At 36.9% G+C, this 20,210-nt stretch overlaps 1 protein-coding gene across 1 annotated transcript in view; it reads left to right on the top strand.

Annotated features, from left to right (window-relative positions):
- Positions 1–367: 367 nt before the first annotated feature.
- The window catches only part of LOC113519101 (mothers against decapentaplegic homolog 6), a 68,839-nt gene continuing 48,996 nt past the window's right edge, over positions 368–20,210 (top strand). The window contains exons 1-2 of the mRNA XM_026904161.3: positions 368–766; positions 13,474–13,527. Of these exons, the coding sequence (XP_026759962.1) occupies positions 493–766; positions 13,474–13,527 (328 nt within the window). The 5' untranslated portion in view covers positions 368–492. The remainder of the gene's footprint in view (positions 767–13,473; positions 13,528–20,210) is intronic.

The raw sequence follows: 20,210 nt of genomic DNA, 5'->3' as shown, positions 1-20,210 counted from the left end.
TATAACACCGAATTAAATAAAAACACTAAATCCTGTTTAAGTATAATTTAATTATATATATTTTGATTATTAATACATATTATTAAGTTCCATGAATTAAATTAAATTCGTAATAACATATAGCAAGGCTTCAAGAGTATATATTCGAAATTGATGATTAGAAATTGTCGTAAACTCATAGAAAGCAAAATTAGCCCATCAGGAATTATAATAGATAGAGTAGCTTTGTTCTGTTTTCTTACTTCAGATGCAAGGCTGTGTTTATAACATCTTTAAACAGTCACTGATTGTAGACAATATTTTACCATTATTACATTGGGGTAAATAATAGTTCGAAGCAGGTGGCACTGAGCCGCGTCACTGCATCGGTCGTCCAAAGAATACGTCCATCAGTCGAGTGCCCGCACGCGGCGAGTGATGACGTACCGTCAGCGTGTTGGTGTCGCGTGGCGCGGGTGGCCGCGCGACTCGTGACGCCGTCGTCGGCATGTGATGTTCCGGAGACGCGCGCTGCGGCGGCGGCTGGCGTTGGCCGGCGCGCCTTCCGTGCCCGACGACCAGCTGCGGCGGTTGGCCAGTGTCCTGGACGCGGGTGCCGACGGTAGAGAGTGCGTGCCGGCCGCCCAAGCCGGCCCTCAACTCCAACTCGCCGTCACCCGCTTCAGATACCCCGAGCTCCGTGAACTGAGCGAGCTTCGGCGACTACCGCTCTGCAAGGAACAGCAGTGTTGCAACCCTTACCACTGGAGCCGCCTCTGCAAGCCTGGTACGTGACGTGCCGCTCGGCCGTTGACCCGCGCAACAAGTGCATGAAGTAAACATGAGTGCCGAATCTGCGCCGAGCCGCGCCGCGCCGCGCTATCGCAGTGTATTTTCGAAATAGATTGTGTGTTTCTACCAAATGGGAGTGTTTGTGTAGATGAAATTGTGTGTGGTATGAATATGGAATGGATGATACGCAACGCCGGAGTGAGATTTGAAAGAAGAATCGTTCGGAAACTCAGGATTTACTTACTTGCCTACTTTGCATTTTTCTCCATTAATGTGTAACGTCAGACGGTTCACTTCGCCTTGGTAAACATACCAACATAACCTTACCAAACCAAGTGGGTGCTTTGCATCGCTCGAGTGTCCCTAACTAGAGGCAGGATCATGGCTGTTTGTGCACCGTTGCGCCACGCCGGCGTTATTCTGTCAATTTCCACTGCTAACTCACACGGGCCGTATCCGTTATCAGTGCTGCCGGTTATCAGTTTATCGCTACTGTTTGTTTCTGTAATCGTTACGTCCGCGGTGACGTCACCGTGGTCTCGGTGCCGTGTGCTCATAGTCACATAGCACCAGCTACCAGCTCCGCTCGTCTCCTCTGCTAAAATCATTCTATCCATATAGTAGATTGTGAAGTGTAAACATTTCCGTTCGACGATCTATTTTTAGAGTCTGACATCAGCTTAGTAGTGTTCTTTAAGTTTGTTTTATAGGATTAGGTATTTTAAATGTCACGACGAAATTCACGAGCACCATTATCTTTATACGACTTTGTGAATACTAATTTTTCCGAACGTCTACCTAATTACCTACGCTGAAGAGATCTGGTTGTGAAAAAACACCTACCTACATTCCTATTAAAATATGTTTGTTTTTTTTTTTTTTCATTATTTTATATTGTGAACTATTTATAATATAGCATTATGGAGGGGGGCACTGTGCCTATGTACTGTAGAAAAAGTGAATAGCTATCACCTAATCTCGCGTTGTAGTGAGGGTCACTCGTAGTCGTTCGCGATAACTAGACAAGGTCACGGCGCTGGCGCCGGCGTGCCGCGACGCCCGGCGCGCGCAACCAACCCGTTAACTTTTTAATTCGCGAAGCAATGGCTGCCGCGCGCCGTCAGCCTTTGTTAGGTAAATGCGTACATTCCATCTCCCTACGCGGTCTTCAGAGGGTCGTTGCCTACATTTATAAATACTCTTATATAGGTACCTACCTAGTACAATTATAATACCTCATAATAAGTAATTGCAAACTAATCTGGTTTAGTTAGGTACCTATCTATCTATCTATGTAATGTGTAATTTACCTAACTAGGTACATTGATACGCTATCTAGTTCGTATTAGGTAGCATGATATAAAAACTTCAAGAAAGTAATAAACTAGTACATATTCATTTGAAGATTTGACGTTAGTGATGTGTGGCCATGACATCGACTCACACGCAGTTCAAATCGCCTACAAACATCCTCCCACGCGTGGAGTACCTATATTGCTTAGGAGCCACACGTAGGTGTACTGACAATGCCTGTTAGCATATTAATTAAAAAGAAAGGCAACAAAAATATGAATATTAATGTTTCCTAATGCGGTAAGATCACGGCGTCTGTCGGCCCTCACGTCGAGATTTCACAGAATTAATGATTGTTACCATAGAAGATGATGTCATTTATATAAAATACATTGCACGCTGACAAGATATATAATAATGTGTCTCGTTTTTCATAGGAGTATAGGTCAGTACCCAAAGAAATGCTGGTAACTGTTTTAAACGGACTGGTAAATGTTTTAAACGGAAGCCTTAACTCGTTTTTCAAAGGCTTTTCTGGTTTTGTTATTTAAATGTTTTTAAGATTGTCTATCCAATTACAAAACTAGTCCTGTGTAGGACACAAAGAGTTGGAGAAATGTAAAACCATGTAGTATACCGAAGATTATTCACAGTTGCAGTCGAAGATGTTTTCAAACGCATAGACATCCAAGAAAATGCTTGGTATAAGTAATATAATATTTATTCGTCATGACTGATCTCGACGTGAGTATGTACGTGACAGAATTTGTGGAGGATATCAGCCCAATGCTTGTTGACCTCAATAGTGTTTCTTAACAGGTAGACCTTAAGATGAACATGGGCAAGACTAATGTCACGTCTAACGTCCATGTCACACCTATACCGGTTATAGTTGGGAACGTTTCGATCGAATATTCAAACCTGCGAAGACTTACTATACTATATAAACTTGGACTGAAAGATCAATTGGCGAATATGACTTGGTTGGGTAGCGTTAAAGAATTAGGCTTGGTCATATCACAAAGATTACAGTCCAAACATTTTATGATTACTGGATACTTATTCTCAGTGACAGCTTACGGTATAGAATTACTGTTACTAGAATTACACTCACTGAAAACGGTGTAAGGAAGCTCCAAGTCCCTCAACAAGCTATAGAAACGCGGATACTCAGGATCTTGCTGCGTGAGAATTAAAATCTAAATATTCGTACGAGAATCAAAGTGAATGATATAATCTGAAGGATCAACAAATTAAAGTCCCGATATACCTTTAACAATCAATAAAAAAAGAAAAAGGTTCTTGAGAGGCAAAGCCCCGTTCTCTATAGTCTCGTTCCTTTAGATTATCCTATAGTGCCAATGTATATACAATGTACAAAAGACCATTCCTTATAAACGTCTACAAGGAAACCTTATATTTGACAATAGCCAATGAGCAGCATGAATGGTAATCAAATTTACAGCAGAATTAGAAAATTCAGAATAGCTATTGGCTTTTAAAAATTGTTTCTTTTAGAATTGAGCAAATTCTGATGTATTTTTGAAATTATTGCAAAGAAAACAAAGTGATGATGATCGAAGGATTGAATTATAAATGGTTTTTTGTCTCTTTATTGTGGTTTAGTAAATTATCCATCTCACTAAACAACAGCAGACTGTCAATTCATAGAGCAAAGTTGTTATAATGCCCCACGAGGTGCACGAGTTTGATTTATGAAAGGAGTCGGTTAAAGATGCCATGTTACTTTCGCTTTAGATAAATATTTGCTCCTATCAATGTTGAACACACAGTGTGTCTAGCTAAGAGTAAGTAATGCGTGTTGCGTAATTTTTTATCTATTAATCCTTCAATTAAATAAAGAAAACTTGTTTGATTAATTATTGTCAATTTGTCTAAACTTTGATTCTTGGATACTGCCCCGCGTTACAGTTACATGTCGACTTGATTGATTGTTATATCATCAGTAAGTTCAACGAACAAAATGAAGCCATCAAGTCAGAACGGAAATTAACACACCCGGAGACGGGTCTCCGTCTGTGATGATTTGGCATGGATCACCTGTGCGATTTTTTTTTATTGCGGCGGCGCGGCCTGTCGTTGCTTGGTTCCTTCACTTCGGCCGACGACGGTTTTTGTCAACTTTCGCGGCGAGTTCCCACAGCCGACCACACTAAATATAGTTGCCTGACGCCGTCTTTTTTCGGCACTCTTTTGATTTGTCTGCAGTTTGACTGATCATGTCTCGTGTTATATAAACTTTGCTTTCTTTATTTTTATTGTAATACTATTTGTTATTATTCGTACACTGTATATAGTATTTATTGTATTTACTGGTTGGTAAAGTGATGTTTTAAAATCCCTAATTATCATTTCAACATTCTTGTTACTTCATGAGATTTGGGAAACTGACAATGTTAATATTTGAATGTATGATCGTGAATCATAGTTACGTTATATCGTATCGTTATTATTAAAAGAATTGAAACATTATTCATAACGAACAATCTCGTGAATGTACGAGCCCACGGCGTATATCCGCAGATCGGCACCAATCACGGCTCGCCGGCGGCCTCTATTTCTGAATGTTTTTATACAGCCGGCACTTTCGGGGCGCGGGAAGGGGACGTTATCTTATCGCTCACAGGCGTCGGGCCGACGCCGCGCGCTCACAGGATCAAAGATTGCCACGAAGCTCGTGCGAGTGACGTTGCCGGCCCGTTAATTAACTGAATTGTCATGTTAGGACCATTAAAGAAATCACTCACCCACGAGCAGCAATCAAACCCACATCCGCATCGAGCGCGCGTTATCACCGACTCTGTAACTACCATTTACAAGTAATTTTGAGCCCACACGACATTTCACTAACCCATTACAAGAGGGGTCCAAAAGTTAATGATGTCGTCTAGATATACCCGTATAAGCATTCATCTGCTGTTGATGTTAGCGACGCGTCGGAGGCGGCGGCATGGCCGATATTTATTTAGCCATAATTGCTTGTCGGCTGACTGGCGCCGGCGCCATGTCGCGCCGAGCGGCTGCGGGCCGGTGAGGGGGGCGCGGCGGGCGCGGTGCCTGCGCCGACGCAGGTACGCCGGTCGCACTGCGTAAGCTCAACTTGATTTTCGTGATCGGTTTTTTTTTGTTTTATTGTAGTCTGGTCATGTTTTTGGGTTGCTTTGTTGAATTTGTGAATGGCCGATCACAATATGCTCGATAGTGAATAGGTTTGCATCATATAAAAAGTTGTTTATTGCCTGTTTTCTTAATGTATTATTGTTCTCATCAGGTCGTTTATAACTCTGCTCATTTACATACTTAAGTAATAATAATGGGATGCGAGTCTACAAGTTCTTATTTTTCTTTTCCTGTTCTAAATTTAGATACATCCAAACTAGTGTCACTCAATAGTTGAAAGGCCTTGTCCAAGTTTGTTCCTTTAATTTAGAACGATTGATTAGCATGTTTTCGCGAAGAGCATGTAATAAAGGAGCCCATTGACTGGCGGCACTTGTGACAGAACCGGTCGCTCCTGGCCACGGCTCTTGTGAAACTGGAAAAATTGTCTTTATTAGCTAGTAGAGTGACGGGGCCGTGGACGGGCGGCGCGGCGACGCCGACGGTCAGCGATCGGTCAATTCCTCGCTCGTTACCGCCTCTAAACAATCCACTGCTGCCTCTAACGCTCATTTGTTTTTGTCTCTACCTCTCCTCATTTAAATTCTTACGATATCATCATATTTAAAATTAGAATTTGATTTACAATTATCGGTTTTCGCTTGTTGTAAATTCTATCTACCAATGTAGGCATTGATCATCAATAGAAATTCATGACAAAGTAGAAAAATTGTTCAATGGTTGGATTTTTTTTTATTGAGACAAATTGGAGGAGTAATATTTCGTAATGTAAAAATTATCAAAGAAACCTTTTGAAAACCAAAGAATCTTTACCAGTTAAATCCAATATTTTATAATCTGTATTCCCAATCCCATAATTGATGTTTCAAAATCTATGAAATATAAGGCTCTTAATAATTAACATTTTTATGTTTTTAGAAAAGTACTCCTACTGCCTATACAAAATAATTATTATAATAATTAAGTAATAATTAATGGATTCCATAAAATAATAACAGCTAAATCTAAAATAGTAATTGTTGATAATTAGTATTTGTCATTAGTACCTCCACATGATGCGTCCTTTGAATATTTATGAAATAATCCCAAGTCGGATATGGATTCGTGTATAATTTTATAATAAAAAAAATGTTTATTGAGCATTTCAATCGAATGATCGACGTTTAATTCGATTCTCAGCGTTTCATGTTTCACTGATATTCTTCAGATAGTCACATCTGACTGTGGGAAAATAGATCATAGAATACACACGCTGTTCAGGGTTATGACACAGCCCAGGCCAACTGCTGTTTCGTCATTTATCTCTCTTGGTTCTTCGCTTTGATGGCGCTCTCTAGGTTGAATAAAATTATCATAACCATTTGCATCGTCTTAATTCATGTTCCTCGTTCTGAGTACATCAAACATGTCTTCCGGTGTTCAGTTATAGTAGCGAAGAGTGGCGAGCGATGACAAGCAAGGTCTGAGGTGCGTATGCGCTTGACGCCATCCGCGTCGCGTACATATTCATTTAACGTAGAATCAAGCCAATTTTCATACGAGACTGTATGATTGATATTTAAATAAACAAATAGCGTTTCATTATCAAGTAAGAATACGAAGTCTTTTTTAAAATAGAATACATATCGTGTATCTTTTTTTAAGTGAAAATGCACGTATATCGTGTATTTAAATGTCTAAGTAACCAGTCACATTAATCGTAGTAAGTGCCGAACTAAAAGAGTAAACTACTTTCTACGAGTATTCTAGTAAGAGATGAGTTAGCGGTACGGGGAATTCGTTTTACGATCAGACGGTTTACGTGTGAATCGACTGTAGTCATTGGATCGTTCATATCGGATCTTATTCCATAGTCTTATAATGTATTTGGAGATGTTACGTACCATGGCATGACAGATTGTTAAGAAATATGTCGTCGTTGACTTCTGAATCGTCGTGAATTCCGCTCGATGTTTTGTTTTCGAGTTCATTGATGGCTTTCAATACGGTTGTTTGATGCATTGTCGCGGAGGCCGGTGTGTGTTTCGTATTATAGGTGTGTTCAGCCGGCGACGGCCGCGCGACGCTAGGTTGCGTGGGTGCGCAGGCGCACGCTCCGCGGCGGCCCGGCGCCGCCGCTGGCGCCACTCAACATGTTATAATTCGGGCGAGCTATTTCTGTCGATTCACACGCGCGCGCACACTCCGTGCGTATAACGTTTTTTTGAATTTTAGTACTGTTCGTTACTATCGCTCCCGGATGGCTGGTGTTGTTTCTACTCGCATACGATTGGCACATTGCTGTGATCCAAATGATAATATTCATATTGATATGATTCATAGTTATGTTCAAAAGTCTAATAATTGCCGCATTAGCGCTTTTTGTAGGTATCGCCACCGAACTAGAGTTTAGAGGTCGTCACTTATCTTATATGTCACATTTATTATTTGTTGTAAACAAACTCTTGGTCAAACATTAGAAAACATCTTTTAGTGTAATGTATACAAACTACAAATTCCGCGTCCTTGAAATATTATCCGCGGTCCCAATAGAGCGTCCAATGTCGCTGTCTCAGCTGTTATCATGGGCAGTAAAGTGCGTGCGTACTGTTAGATAGATATATTAGAATATTTAAAAACAACAATATATGTTACTAATGTGTTTCCTACGATATTGTACGAAATTTATAACTCGCCCACTCATTCGTAGCGTATTTCAGTTTTTACCCGTACGTCTTTATTATATTTGGCACTTACAAAAAATTATTTTTGAATTATTTAATTGTTTATTAAGTATAATTGATTAGATATTATAGCCGTTTATGTAAGCATTTATCTATTCCGTTATCGTCCTCCGCGCTATGGATTATGATTTTGATTTACAGTTATTTGCAGACTTTAAATTAATTTACTTTAAATTTGCGAATAGTAACGTATTCACCTGTTAAAATTATATATAAAACGTATAAAAGTAAATAGTTTTCTAAACATACATATGAATCACTCGCATACCTACCTATTTGCCACTTTGTTTTAGCCGCGTACCGCGCGCGGCTCGCCGGCGCCGGCGCACCGTTTGTCAAACATTCGACTACGAGTATTTATCCTCAATTCTTGATTGTGCGCTGCTGTAAATCTTCACATTTCATAGGCTATAACTAGATATCAATGGAAAATTCTTGACGACTTCACTTCGTTTTTACGTGTTTTAGAAAATCTATTTTTTTTTGTATGTTTTTAATTAAATAGAGATCCAAGGCTTTCACACTACTCACGTATTGTTTTGCATCTATTTAAATTTATTGCAATAGATACTTTACGCCTTCGTTTATAAATGCTAAAAGAAAACGCCACTTCAGTTTCTTTAGATTCAAGAATGATAAATTTTAGTTATCGACCTGGATAAACAATGCTACCGTGCATTGTTTCTACTTTTATACTTTATACTGTTATAATAAATAAAACACGGAAATATTGTTTTTCAAATTGACTAAATTTTAAGCGACTTCCAAAAGGTTCTCAGTTTTACTTCAAAAGAAGAGAAGATTTTGTGTTTGACTGTATATATATATATTTTTGTGGTTACGTTACGCGATTACGTCGCCAGTTCTGAATTATTTTTACAATCAATACGTTTTATTCTGTTTTCGGTCCCATATTAATGTTGTACCGTTTAAAGATGCCGTCTTTCGTTATTCATCATATCATTTCCTAATTGTCCACTGCTGGACATGAACCTCTCCCTTGGGGGATTTTTGCCAGTGGTTGCCACGCTTAGTAGGCGTATTGGCAACCGCAGTTGGGCTTTGGAGATGTTTTAAGAGGGACGCTGCTACCTATCTCGCCGTCCCTTAGTCGCCTCTTACGACATCTATGGGAAAGAAAAAGGGCCTATTCTGTGTTTTGGAAATATATGTTCATATTTTAACTATGCCTATATATACCCATGTATAACGGGCATTTTTAAACTTATGTCTGTCCATTCCGTCAATTGTTTCCATTCCATCCGGAAGTCTTCTTCATGGCGAGCACAGTGCTTTACGTCGCACATCTCCTCTCAATATAAAGACACCGGGGGGAAAGTGATTGTTAGTAATAGGGTCTAACTGACTCATTGCAAACAACATCAGGTCGACCTCCATGTGGTTCCCCCTGGAAATCATCGTGGTTAATTCTAGTGGAATTCGTCACGATGGGCTGACTGACCTGCTTTCATCCTCACTTATCACTTTTTACTGGTGCCCCGCCAGCGTATACCGATAGCGCAAATGGGGATACCATTCCATTATATATATATTATATATATATATATATATATATATATATATATATATATATATATATATATATATACTGTTGCGAAGCAGACTATATATTTCTGTATACACTATTTCTTGTTCTAAATACAGTGTAATGTAGCTGTGTATATACAAAATATCTGTTTGTTGGCGTGTGTGTTTACAATTGAAGTAGTATTTGTGGAGCAAAATATACGTGTTTGTTTATAAGGAAGCTCTCCCAAAAGAACAAAGTCTAGATCTAGCATCATTGGTATGCTTAGCGTGGCATAAACTGTCTTAGTGTGGTGTGAATACAGGACGTCGTTTTCTAGTCTCATAAAAATCTTGCCTTTTCCGCAATGCGTCTCGTCTCTATTAACTTCTTAAATATTTCTCTGCGGCTATTGTGTGAGGATCATTTATGATATAAATAATTTAATGACTTCAAATGATTTGTTTTTATGTTGGAATAATCTGCCGTATTGGAAGTAGTACTGTCAAACTTACACGAGCGAAGTAAACTGCTCAACTACACTTGAAGTACAATTATGTGAGTTGTGAGCATGGATATAAGGCTGCTTTTCGGGTAACCTTGAAAAACAAATGAAAGCAAAACTTTTCTTGCTTTTATTACTAATTTTTTTTTATACCACTGCTGTGGCAAACAAGCATTCGGCCCACCTGATGGTAAGCGCTTATCGTAGCCTATGAACACCTGCAATACCAGAGGTATTACGCGCGCGTTGCCGACCCTGAAGAAACCTCTTTACCCTCCTTTTGAAGAACCCCATGCTGTAGTCTCTTGGGAAAACCTCGGAGGGAATTTCTAAGTAGGTACCTCTAATGAAAACGAATTGAACAAGATGTTTGATAAATGATAAACTTTAGCGTAGAACGTGTCACAAGTTTTCCATTTGCACAGCGATTAATAAGCGAACAAACTTAGCCAGATTGACCGGTTCGCTAGTTACACAGTAATCGAAGGACAAACTGACTGACAGCGTACGGTATTTTAGTATTTATCGCTATAGATCTACTGTTCAGATTAATTACATATGCCGGCCGCCGGCTCTCCACTGCCCGTACTGCCTACTCACCTACTGTTGTATTTACCTACCTATCTCATCAGTAAGCATTTCAAAACACGCCCACCCAATTTATACCCTACACAAATACAATTAAAATGCGTTCTCCATTGACAGGTGTCTTCAATATGAACAAGATATTTACGTGTAGGGCATCCGTGTATTGAAATATGGACTCTCCTATTTGGAACATTTGGTATCATTAAATTTGCACTTGATAAAGTTTAAGTTACGGAACAAATTAACTAATGATTTCTAATGAAACAATTATGTAAATTAAACTTTATGTTCATCGCGACAGAGTCTTTTTTTCTATATAATCGTAGGGTTAATATGACATAATGCCTTCAAAAGAATTTTCAGTCACGCCACTACATATTTATGCTGTAAGTCTTATATCGTAGAAAGGTTAGATGTGACATGTGTGGCTAATGTGAAAATATTTCTTAAGATTTAAAGATAAGGTTTGTTTCTGCCTATCGCGTGAAATTGTGTGTACATATACATCGAGAGATTTTATACAACAAGTGATATTATTTATTATCTACTTGATGCTAAATGGTCAAGTAATCTCCCGTTGCACCGTTTTTTTTTTCACTTATATCTACGGTGTTTTCCTTAATCGCACGAAATTATCGAAAACTATTTCGCTTTTCGTTTAATTGTTAAACGTGATTACATTATTATTTTAGCTGAAATATTTGATTTGAAATATTTATTACATACATATTGTATGAAGGAGCGCCGAAAGGCTTGATTAAGCAATAAAATAGCCATAAAGATTCGATTGATTTATGTCCCACTCTAAAAAAGTGGCGTGCTTTAAATTCATCGATATGCAGGTGCAGATACGAGCGATTGTTTGAAATTTCTTGCGCAAATCCAGTTAACCGCTTCTGGGAACATCGCACAAGGCGCGCCGATACGTCATAAAGTCATATAGAAAATGGGCAATGGATAATGGTCACATAATTTGTATTCGCGTTGTGATACGGCACCGATGCTGTCGAAAAGCACCGCGGCAACACGTCGCGACGGCACTGGCGCCGAATCGCAATTGACAATTGCACAATTCGCATTCCAAATTTGAAAACGTTAATGGTGTTCGAAATCCGAAATGGCCAATAGCGCGTGCCCGCTTATCCGTAAATGGAATAGATCGCGTTCCGGATTTTAACGACATTACTTAACTTACATTTAGTTGAACCGGTATTTGTTCAGATTCTTCTGTCGCGGGCATCCGACCGCGGTGCGCAGTGCCTCAAATATGGGCTCCGCTTGTTTCAACTTAAATCACTTTCTGCTGATAAAATCTTCAACGGGACCACCTTGAGAACGATGTATCCGATAAAGAAAACATAAACTAGTGCATTTTTCATTATTTTTTATGGCATCCGTCTAGCTAGACTTTATTAATTTGGTTTGGGCAAATTACCTCTAAGGATTATAGGTCTACAAACGAGGTAGACATTACGTGAATGTTTTGAAACCTTATGGAGTCACATCTTGATGTGTTCTAAGAACAGTAACTAGTTTAATTTTTAACGCCTACTGAATTTTAATACTTTCCGTTAGACTGTCATGATTTATTCAGGGAGCTAGACTAGCTCTGCTCGTTCGAAAGTGGTGGATGACTCCAAGGATGAAGTCGTCTTAAATAATTTTAATGCTTCTCTAAATACAGGTCAACTTTTTTATCCATGTTGTGTGAATAGGATTCCAAAATATACATTTACTACTTAGTATATAGGAGAAATTATATTGTAGGATTAACTTGAAAAATAAAAACAATATATTAATTTGTAACTAATACAAACATATGATAACTATAAGTAGTTCCTAATTTAAAAAAAAATAAAAATCCACCTGGTGACTGGGAATTTTTTAATTGAATTACTTGCAACACTGTATAAATGGCGCGTTATGTCTTTATTTAAAAAAAAAAATGTTTGAAATTGAGTCAGCTAAATGTCAATTTGCTTACTAAATATTGATACGTTTTGACACTCGATGCTCTATCTATATAATCTAAGGAATCTTGTCACTTACTTTAAAATCTTAATTTTATTGAATTTTTATTAATGGTGTACATATATACTTCATTAATAAAAATTCGTTTGCTATATCCTCTAATATTACAAACTAAAATATATGTATTTATTTATTTAACTCTTTACTGCATTAGAAACTAAAATAAACAATGATATATACACAATTCAAGTGAAATACATTAGAATAAAGTATAAATTAAAATATATAGATAAAGGTACAAAAGGTATCGCTAGGGCAATCTCTTCCAGACAACGTTTTGTTAAAGGAGAACAAATAGCAGTAATATAATTTAGTTTGTAATATTAGAGAAAATGGGCAAATATGTTAATATATATCTGCCCATTATTACCAGATATTACCAATTTAGATACAGAGAATACATCTTGTACGGTAATTTGATTTTTTCATCAATTCGTAGCAATTTGATGGAGGTTTAATTTTTACATAAATAACTTGAATTGTCATTATACATCATAAAAGTATAGGTTCACCATTTACGTGGCCACCATCGTTCGATTCCAGGGCCAAGATAATTGCGGACGTCGGCGGCTTTAGGGGCCGGGTACCCCAAAATTTGGTGTTTGTTTTAGCGTTTTTCTTTTGTTTCAATACAAGCCTTCGGGTAACGTGGTTGGTGATTACCTGACGAATTGAAAAACGGGTTTCGGTTCGTCTTTTTTGTGTATTTACCAAGAATTTTTATGACATGTACATTAATTTGATCTTATAAAGGGATTCTTTCTATTAGCATTCGTCGATATATATTGCACTCTCTCTTAAAATATTTAACGATAAGCCGCCATATTGATGTTATAAGTTCCTAATGGTTTTTAATTTGAAAATTACAATATACTTTTTTGTTTTGTTTTCAGAAACCCCTCCTCCACCATACAGTCGTTACGCCATGGACGACGTCAAATCTAAAGGTTAGTAAAACTATCTCGATATTTCTAGTTGTATAATTGTGAATAGATGTAATATTCGAAAAAAAAAACAAATTCCATTCGCTTCTACACTACACATAGACAATGCGATATTTTTTAACCAATACCATAAACAATAATTTTTTTTTCTTAAAACATCACTCAATTGTGCTGTATTTAGAAATTTCTAATAATTAGTTATTCTTAAAACACATTTGTCGATTAAGTTTCAAACTCTTAGTATATTATCAAACTTTTTATTCCTACTTTAATACATTCCGATTCAAGAGAACTAAGTTTAAGGTACTTAAATAAAGTTTGTTTTTACTTCGAAAAACTTTCAGTTTTATCTTTCAAAGCTATAACTTTCGCCTCAATCAGTCTTCAACTCAACAATAGATCATAGACTTGATCTTCGCGCGCTGAGGCCCGACTCGGTCCAAAGGGCGGGAAATCGTGGAATTCGACCGTGGCGGCGCCCGACCTTCTTTCTTCCTGGAAATTAGGGATGCCTAGTGCCGTACACCGTGATAGTTTATCGTTAAAATATATTTTTTATATTACAAAGACAAGCATACAGCCCGCCTGATGGTAAACAGTCATTGTAGCCTATCGACGCCTGTAATACTGGAAGTGTTACGTATTTTAACCGTAACAAAATCATGTTTTTTTTGTGATGTTATGAGTAATTACTTGATTGTTATAATATAACGGTAGTGATCAGTTTATTAGTTCGGTGGGGAAAAAAAATAATTAGGAGGAATTTAATTTACTAATTTCATTTTAATTCGTTGTAATTTTTGTTGACTGGCCCTTAGAAAAAGAGGGCAATGTCAGTACATGAAGTACACAGCGATAATATGCAGATTTTCGTGTTTGCGTTCAGAAATAGTTACGTACTCATTGTTATTTAACTTTGGTAAATAAAATATACGTCTCTCTTTTAAATACTGCAAAATACGTAGTTGTAGTACTCAAATACGACAAAACACATCCTTGCAATGCTATACTTTTTTTTATCTTATCAGTATTGTTTATTTTTAAAACTTAGAGCTCTCATTATCTCTATGGACCACACACATACAATACTGCCAAAAAATGATAATGCAATACCAAAAATCAAGTATAAGAAAAAAACTAATATCAATAATTATTTCCGACCAAAAGTTTTGCAGAAATCAGAAACGATATTTCGCATAATTTTTTTTTTTCAAATGTTTTTCAAGTGTGCACATTATTTTTAAGGAAAAATAAGATGAAATTAGTGTCTATTCTTATTTATGTAATTATTTATAAAAATCAACGAAATATATGTTTTTGATGGTATAAATAATATTGTCATATTTATCTATAACTTAATATTAGATAAATCTAATAAAATTAATAAATCTAAGTTTATACAAACTCGAAAATTACATGTTTACATCGTTTCTGCTTTACAAACAGATAATTATTGCGATAACCACGCGCTTGTTCGCAAATAGCGTTATCATTGCTAATTAAATATGTGGAAGAGAGCTGGCCGCGACCGGCGACCGGCGCTCGCGCACTCGACACTCGATAAATATTGACACGTGATTGGTTGACACGATCACTATCTTACATGACTATTATAGAAAAACTACGTTGCAAACCAACCATTGTTTAAGGATATTGCGAATTGTTGTGAAAATACAATTACTATTGCATTCAATAGGATACGATGTTTGCGTTTTCCATTACATATTATTAATTACGGCTCAAAAGTTAATGCTTGATGATAAATTTATAGATATAATCATATTACGATCTACTAATCATATCAGTCGTGTTAAATTTGGAATGTGAGTAAAACAACCGTACTCTTGATATGATATTGATAAATAATTAGAGGGATTTTATGAACAAATTTACTTACATATTAATAACACTCTACATTTAAGATTATAATTTAGATAAAAACTAATAAAAATATCGATACATGGGGCACGCCTTAAATCGACTACCGCGCTGCCCTATAAGAGCTGGTCCCTCAGCTTGCGCGCGCACATTCCTCCGCCGCCATCTTTAAACAACATTATTAATGCTTACGCCGGCACGGCAAACATCACACTGTGTTTTTTCTGCTCCTCAATGCAACGGCACCATGCTGTGGGCACAAAATATATTTGTTTTTAATATTCACCCTTGCGGTACGTTTCCTTTCTGTGATGTAGACCTCCTTAATTTTATTGGCTTATTTATTATTATTTTTTTTTTCTAACAGAATTATTAATCTGATCCTAATTAGTGAATAAAGTATAAATTACGTAAGTAGGTTACTTATTTTGTTTTTGTTTTTTTATTTTTTTTATACGAAACATTAAATTGTTTGATTTATTTGTGTAATCTAAGTTGTTTAAAAAGTAACATTTAATTATTAAAACTTTTAGAAATTACCAATTTAAGGAATTGTCACTGGCAGTGTTCATAAATATAAAACGAGATGAATTCATAGTTAGGTAATAGGTATTATTAGAAAGCAAGAGAGGATCAAAGATAAGGCCGGGGAGAGATAACAGACGTTAAACAACTTGCCAATACCGCCTGCACTTGTATAGTCCAGATTACGTACGTTTATTTATTGTGCTAATGAAATTAAAAAAAAAAAATTATTAGTATCATATTTACTACGTTCTATTCTGTAACAAAGAGCAAAATGCTTAAAAGCCAATGAACCTATATTTGATTTATTTGTAACTAATATTCTACAGAATTATCTTCTTATTCTTAAAAACTAAAACTTCCAACAAATTTATTTCAGCTATTGAAGTGTTTTAACACTTTCTTTCAAACTGAGAATTTAGTGCGAAAGAAAAAGACAAAACAGTTCAATAGCTAAAATAGATTAGACGTTTTTATGAATAAGGTGGACGGACAATGACCAAGTACCTCTTTAAAGAATTGATTTGCAAAACGTTGAATTTCTAGAGCACCGTGAATGCTTCCTGCCATGATCATAATCACGTCACAGGAAATCCCAAAACAATCGATGTTTCCGGGCTGGGGTGCACCCGTTCTACACTCCGCTGGTATTCCCTTCGAGCCTTCATCACTGGGTTTCCCAAGAGTTGGAGGCTTCCCTTTTACCGGCTCTTTAACGCCTGTATACTTTTTAGTTACATTTAATGCGAGAGCTTGATAATATTATGTGTTTGTAACCGATTCCAGTCATATATCCCAGCTATTTATAATTCTTGGTTTACATCCAAAAAAATTTAAAAAGTGATTTGCTTTGCTTTCATGATTTTGTCGTTTACAGACACTGTTTGTGTTGTGTAAAATTTATCTTCGTGGATATTAAGAATGTTATATGATTTGATCTCCAAATTAAAATTGTCATAAAAATTATAGTTTATTTTTAATGGATGACAATGAAATAGTAACACTGCTCACGCTAACGGTATATACTGGTGGGGCACCATTGAGGGATGATAGGTGAGAATGTAAAGGCTAGTTTGTTAGCCTATCGTGATGAATACACCTGGAATTCAGCAGGATGGTTTTCAGAAGGGACCACGTGGAGGTTGACCTGACAGGGTGCATTGTTAAATAAGTAATTTATCTCTTTATAGTCAATCAATATTTTGAGAAAACACAACATCTTTTACTCAATACAGTAGTTATGTCTTTTCAGACAAAAATGTCAATATCGTCAATTTTGTAATTATCATTTGCCTAATTAAATGCAGTTTACTTAGAACAACAAATAGTTCTCAATGGATAATTTCGTTTTAATGTGTTTATAATAAACTCAAAAATGTCTTTCTGTCGTTTATCCTGTAGTATGGACACTATAATATAAAATACAAGTACAGTATTGAATGAGATACGTATCTATATATGTATATAATTTTATATTACCGTCATTTATAAAAGACGGAACGTTAAAAACGAAAAACAAAGATCGGCACATCCTGTTCGGCGCCTTCTCAATGAACTATTCAGCCCCCTCCGATACGGTTGACACTGGCATTCCAGTATTTGGGCCCTTTCTCACGTGCTTCCCCGAACCCATTCATTCCATTTACACCTCCACAACTTTACTTTGGCCGTCGCAGTGATCCATTGTTACGGGAGTTTCGACTGTATTCCTTGGTGTTAGGGCATTGATCTGCTGCCAGGTTGTCGTTAAGTATCGATCCCTTCTCTCGGGTATTGGTCGGTGTGTTCCGATAACAGCCGCTTCCATTAGCGTTATCCTCGCGTTATCGTGGCGCCGGCGCCGGCGCCGCCTGACATAGATACTGGCCAGTGTTAGTCTTTGTCTGCTCTGAGGTGATCAGAGCCCTTCTATTATTAGGAGCTGTTAATCATAACTTTAATAGACTCACTATGTGGACTAAAATTTAGAAAGTTCCCCTTCGTTCCTCTTTTTCGTTTGTCTGCTTTCAAAATTTTATTGTTGACAAATCTTGGTATTAGACATTGGATTCCTTTTACTCGTTTGTTTTGCGCTGGTCATTTATATTGTTATATGAAAGCTATATTTTGAAAATGAAACATTAATTATTTGAATTATTTTGAATGCTTGTCTCGAGCGAATCTGGCAAGAATTTGTTCAAAGTGAGCTACAGTTTTCTCGTGATTTTTACGCTATGATTTTCTATAAGACTGCTAAACGTCTTGAAATTTTGACTGTTACTTTCGCCAGTTAGACAATTATATGATTGTTCTCAAAGTCTGTACATTGGGTTTTGACCAAATGTTTCTAGATTGTGGTCCATTGATTTGTTATTCAATAGCTTTCTTATAAGTGTCCCGGCGCCTCACCTACCGACTCACTTTAATCTTTATGCATTTCAGTTGTGGCCGTATCATTTGATAGCCGCATTTCGGTAATGCAGGATTTATCAGTGACAAAATGCTTTTTAAGTGCTCGGCCTGCAGAGTCCGGTTCAGTACTTGAGACCCGGTCGCGTCTTTGATGCCTGTCGCCGTTGATTTATATTTTCATTGTATGTTCCTTACCAAATGACCTCTTGGTCACAGTTTGTACATAAAATTCATAACTTATATCTGTCTCGTGGAGATGCGATAGCGATTTATTTGTATAGTTGAAACTCCAACAAGAATTACGCAATAATTACACCTAATGTAATTATTTACCACGTGGTATACAAACGCTATAGTTTCAGATTTGGAAAATGTTAATAGAATGTAATGTAATTGAAATGTGATGTAAATTAAAATTGTGCTATGCAAAAAAAAACCTCATTTCTATTGTAGAAGAACTAGGTATTTTGATGTAAAAATTGAATTAACTAGAACATCTCAGCTAAAAGCGCTTTGTGAATTAGAGTCTTTGGCCACACGACTTAACAGTAATTCAGATTTGTGTGCCACAAAATAACTCCACTTCAAAAAATGGCAAATCAATTTTGATTTAAAAACGAATCTATTGAGTCGATTTTAATAAAATTTCTATGGAGCGTGTAAGTGAATTTGTAGGTATATCTTTTTAGATGAAAAAAAAAAGAATTTGCCATTTTACTTCATAATTAATGGAGTTATAAAGTAACAAATAAAAAAAATTTGTAATCTTTGAATATAATCAGGAAACTATAAAACTGTTGTCTATGTCTTAAATGACGATTTATGGAACCGAAACATGGCCTCACACGGTTGGCAATATGCAGAAATTTCGAGTTGCTCAACGACCTATGGAGAGGGCTATGCTCAGAGTTTGCGTGATGGAATCCGAAATGAGGATATCCGCAGAAGAATTAAAGTGACCGACAGTTCGAAGGATAAGCAAACTAAAGTGGCAATGGACAGATCACAAGTTCTAAGAACCGACAACCGATGGAGAAGGAAAGTTCTTGATTGGCAATCTTAATCGCAGTGTAAGACAATCCCCCGCAAGAGGAAGTGACGAATTCAAATGTATTGCAAGGGAGTCAGTGGATGCAGGTGGTTCAGGACTTCGTTGGAGCAATCTATGGGGGAGGCCAATGTCCAGCAGTAGACAGTTTACGGCTGGTATGATAATAATGATGACGATGTCATAAAAACTGATATTTCTTCAACAAATTCAGGCTACGCTTTTGCAGCTGCCATTTGTAATTTTGTTATGAGAATGTCTAAAGTCCAAACATTATGAATCAAGTCTACACTTTCACTGGTGATTGCCGTTATCAATTAAGTAGATTATACATTTTATTTATGAATAAAATCACTTGCCTAGTACATATAGTAATGAATTGACACTGGTTGAGGGGACTTTAACGTTTCTATCATACTATTTCGATCTATAGATGGCGTGGCTTTGTTAAGGTCAAATATTTTGTATTCCAATGTTCAATATTAAAGCTAAGTACTTAGCTGCATGGCCGTGTGGGCCCGGCATACTGAGCTACCTTTTTCTTTCTTGTGGGTGTTGTAAAAGGCGAGTTGGTTAAGTTGTTTCATATATCAGTGAGATTGTTAAATAAAATTGTATGACCACATTAAACTTGGTTTGCTCTCAGATCTGTATTGAAAATGATTTGAAGAAGTATTCCAAGTACTTGTTCTGTTGAATAATGAAGTTCCATATAGTGAGCAACCGTCAAAAACTCCTAGTTATTCCCCCTCCAGCTCCAACGTGCGTCTATGTTTAGAACGCACTGTTCCCGTATCTGTCTGTGTTTGTTTGTATTTGTTGCTGCGACTACGAAACTACGTTT

This window comes from Galleria mellonella, unplaced genomic scaffold, assembly GCF_026898425.1.
Source record: "Galleria mellonella isolate WM207_F2 unplaced genomic scaffold, CSIRO_AGI_GalMel_v1 utg1812, whole genome shotgun sequence".
Classification (NCBI taxonomy): domain Eukaryota; kingdom Metazoa; phylum Arthropoda; class Insecta; order Lepidoptera; family Pyralidae; genus Galleria; species Galleria mellonella.
The sequence above is the reverse complement of the archived record's forward strand: the minus strand, read 5'-3'. Positions and strand labels throughout refer to the sequence as shown.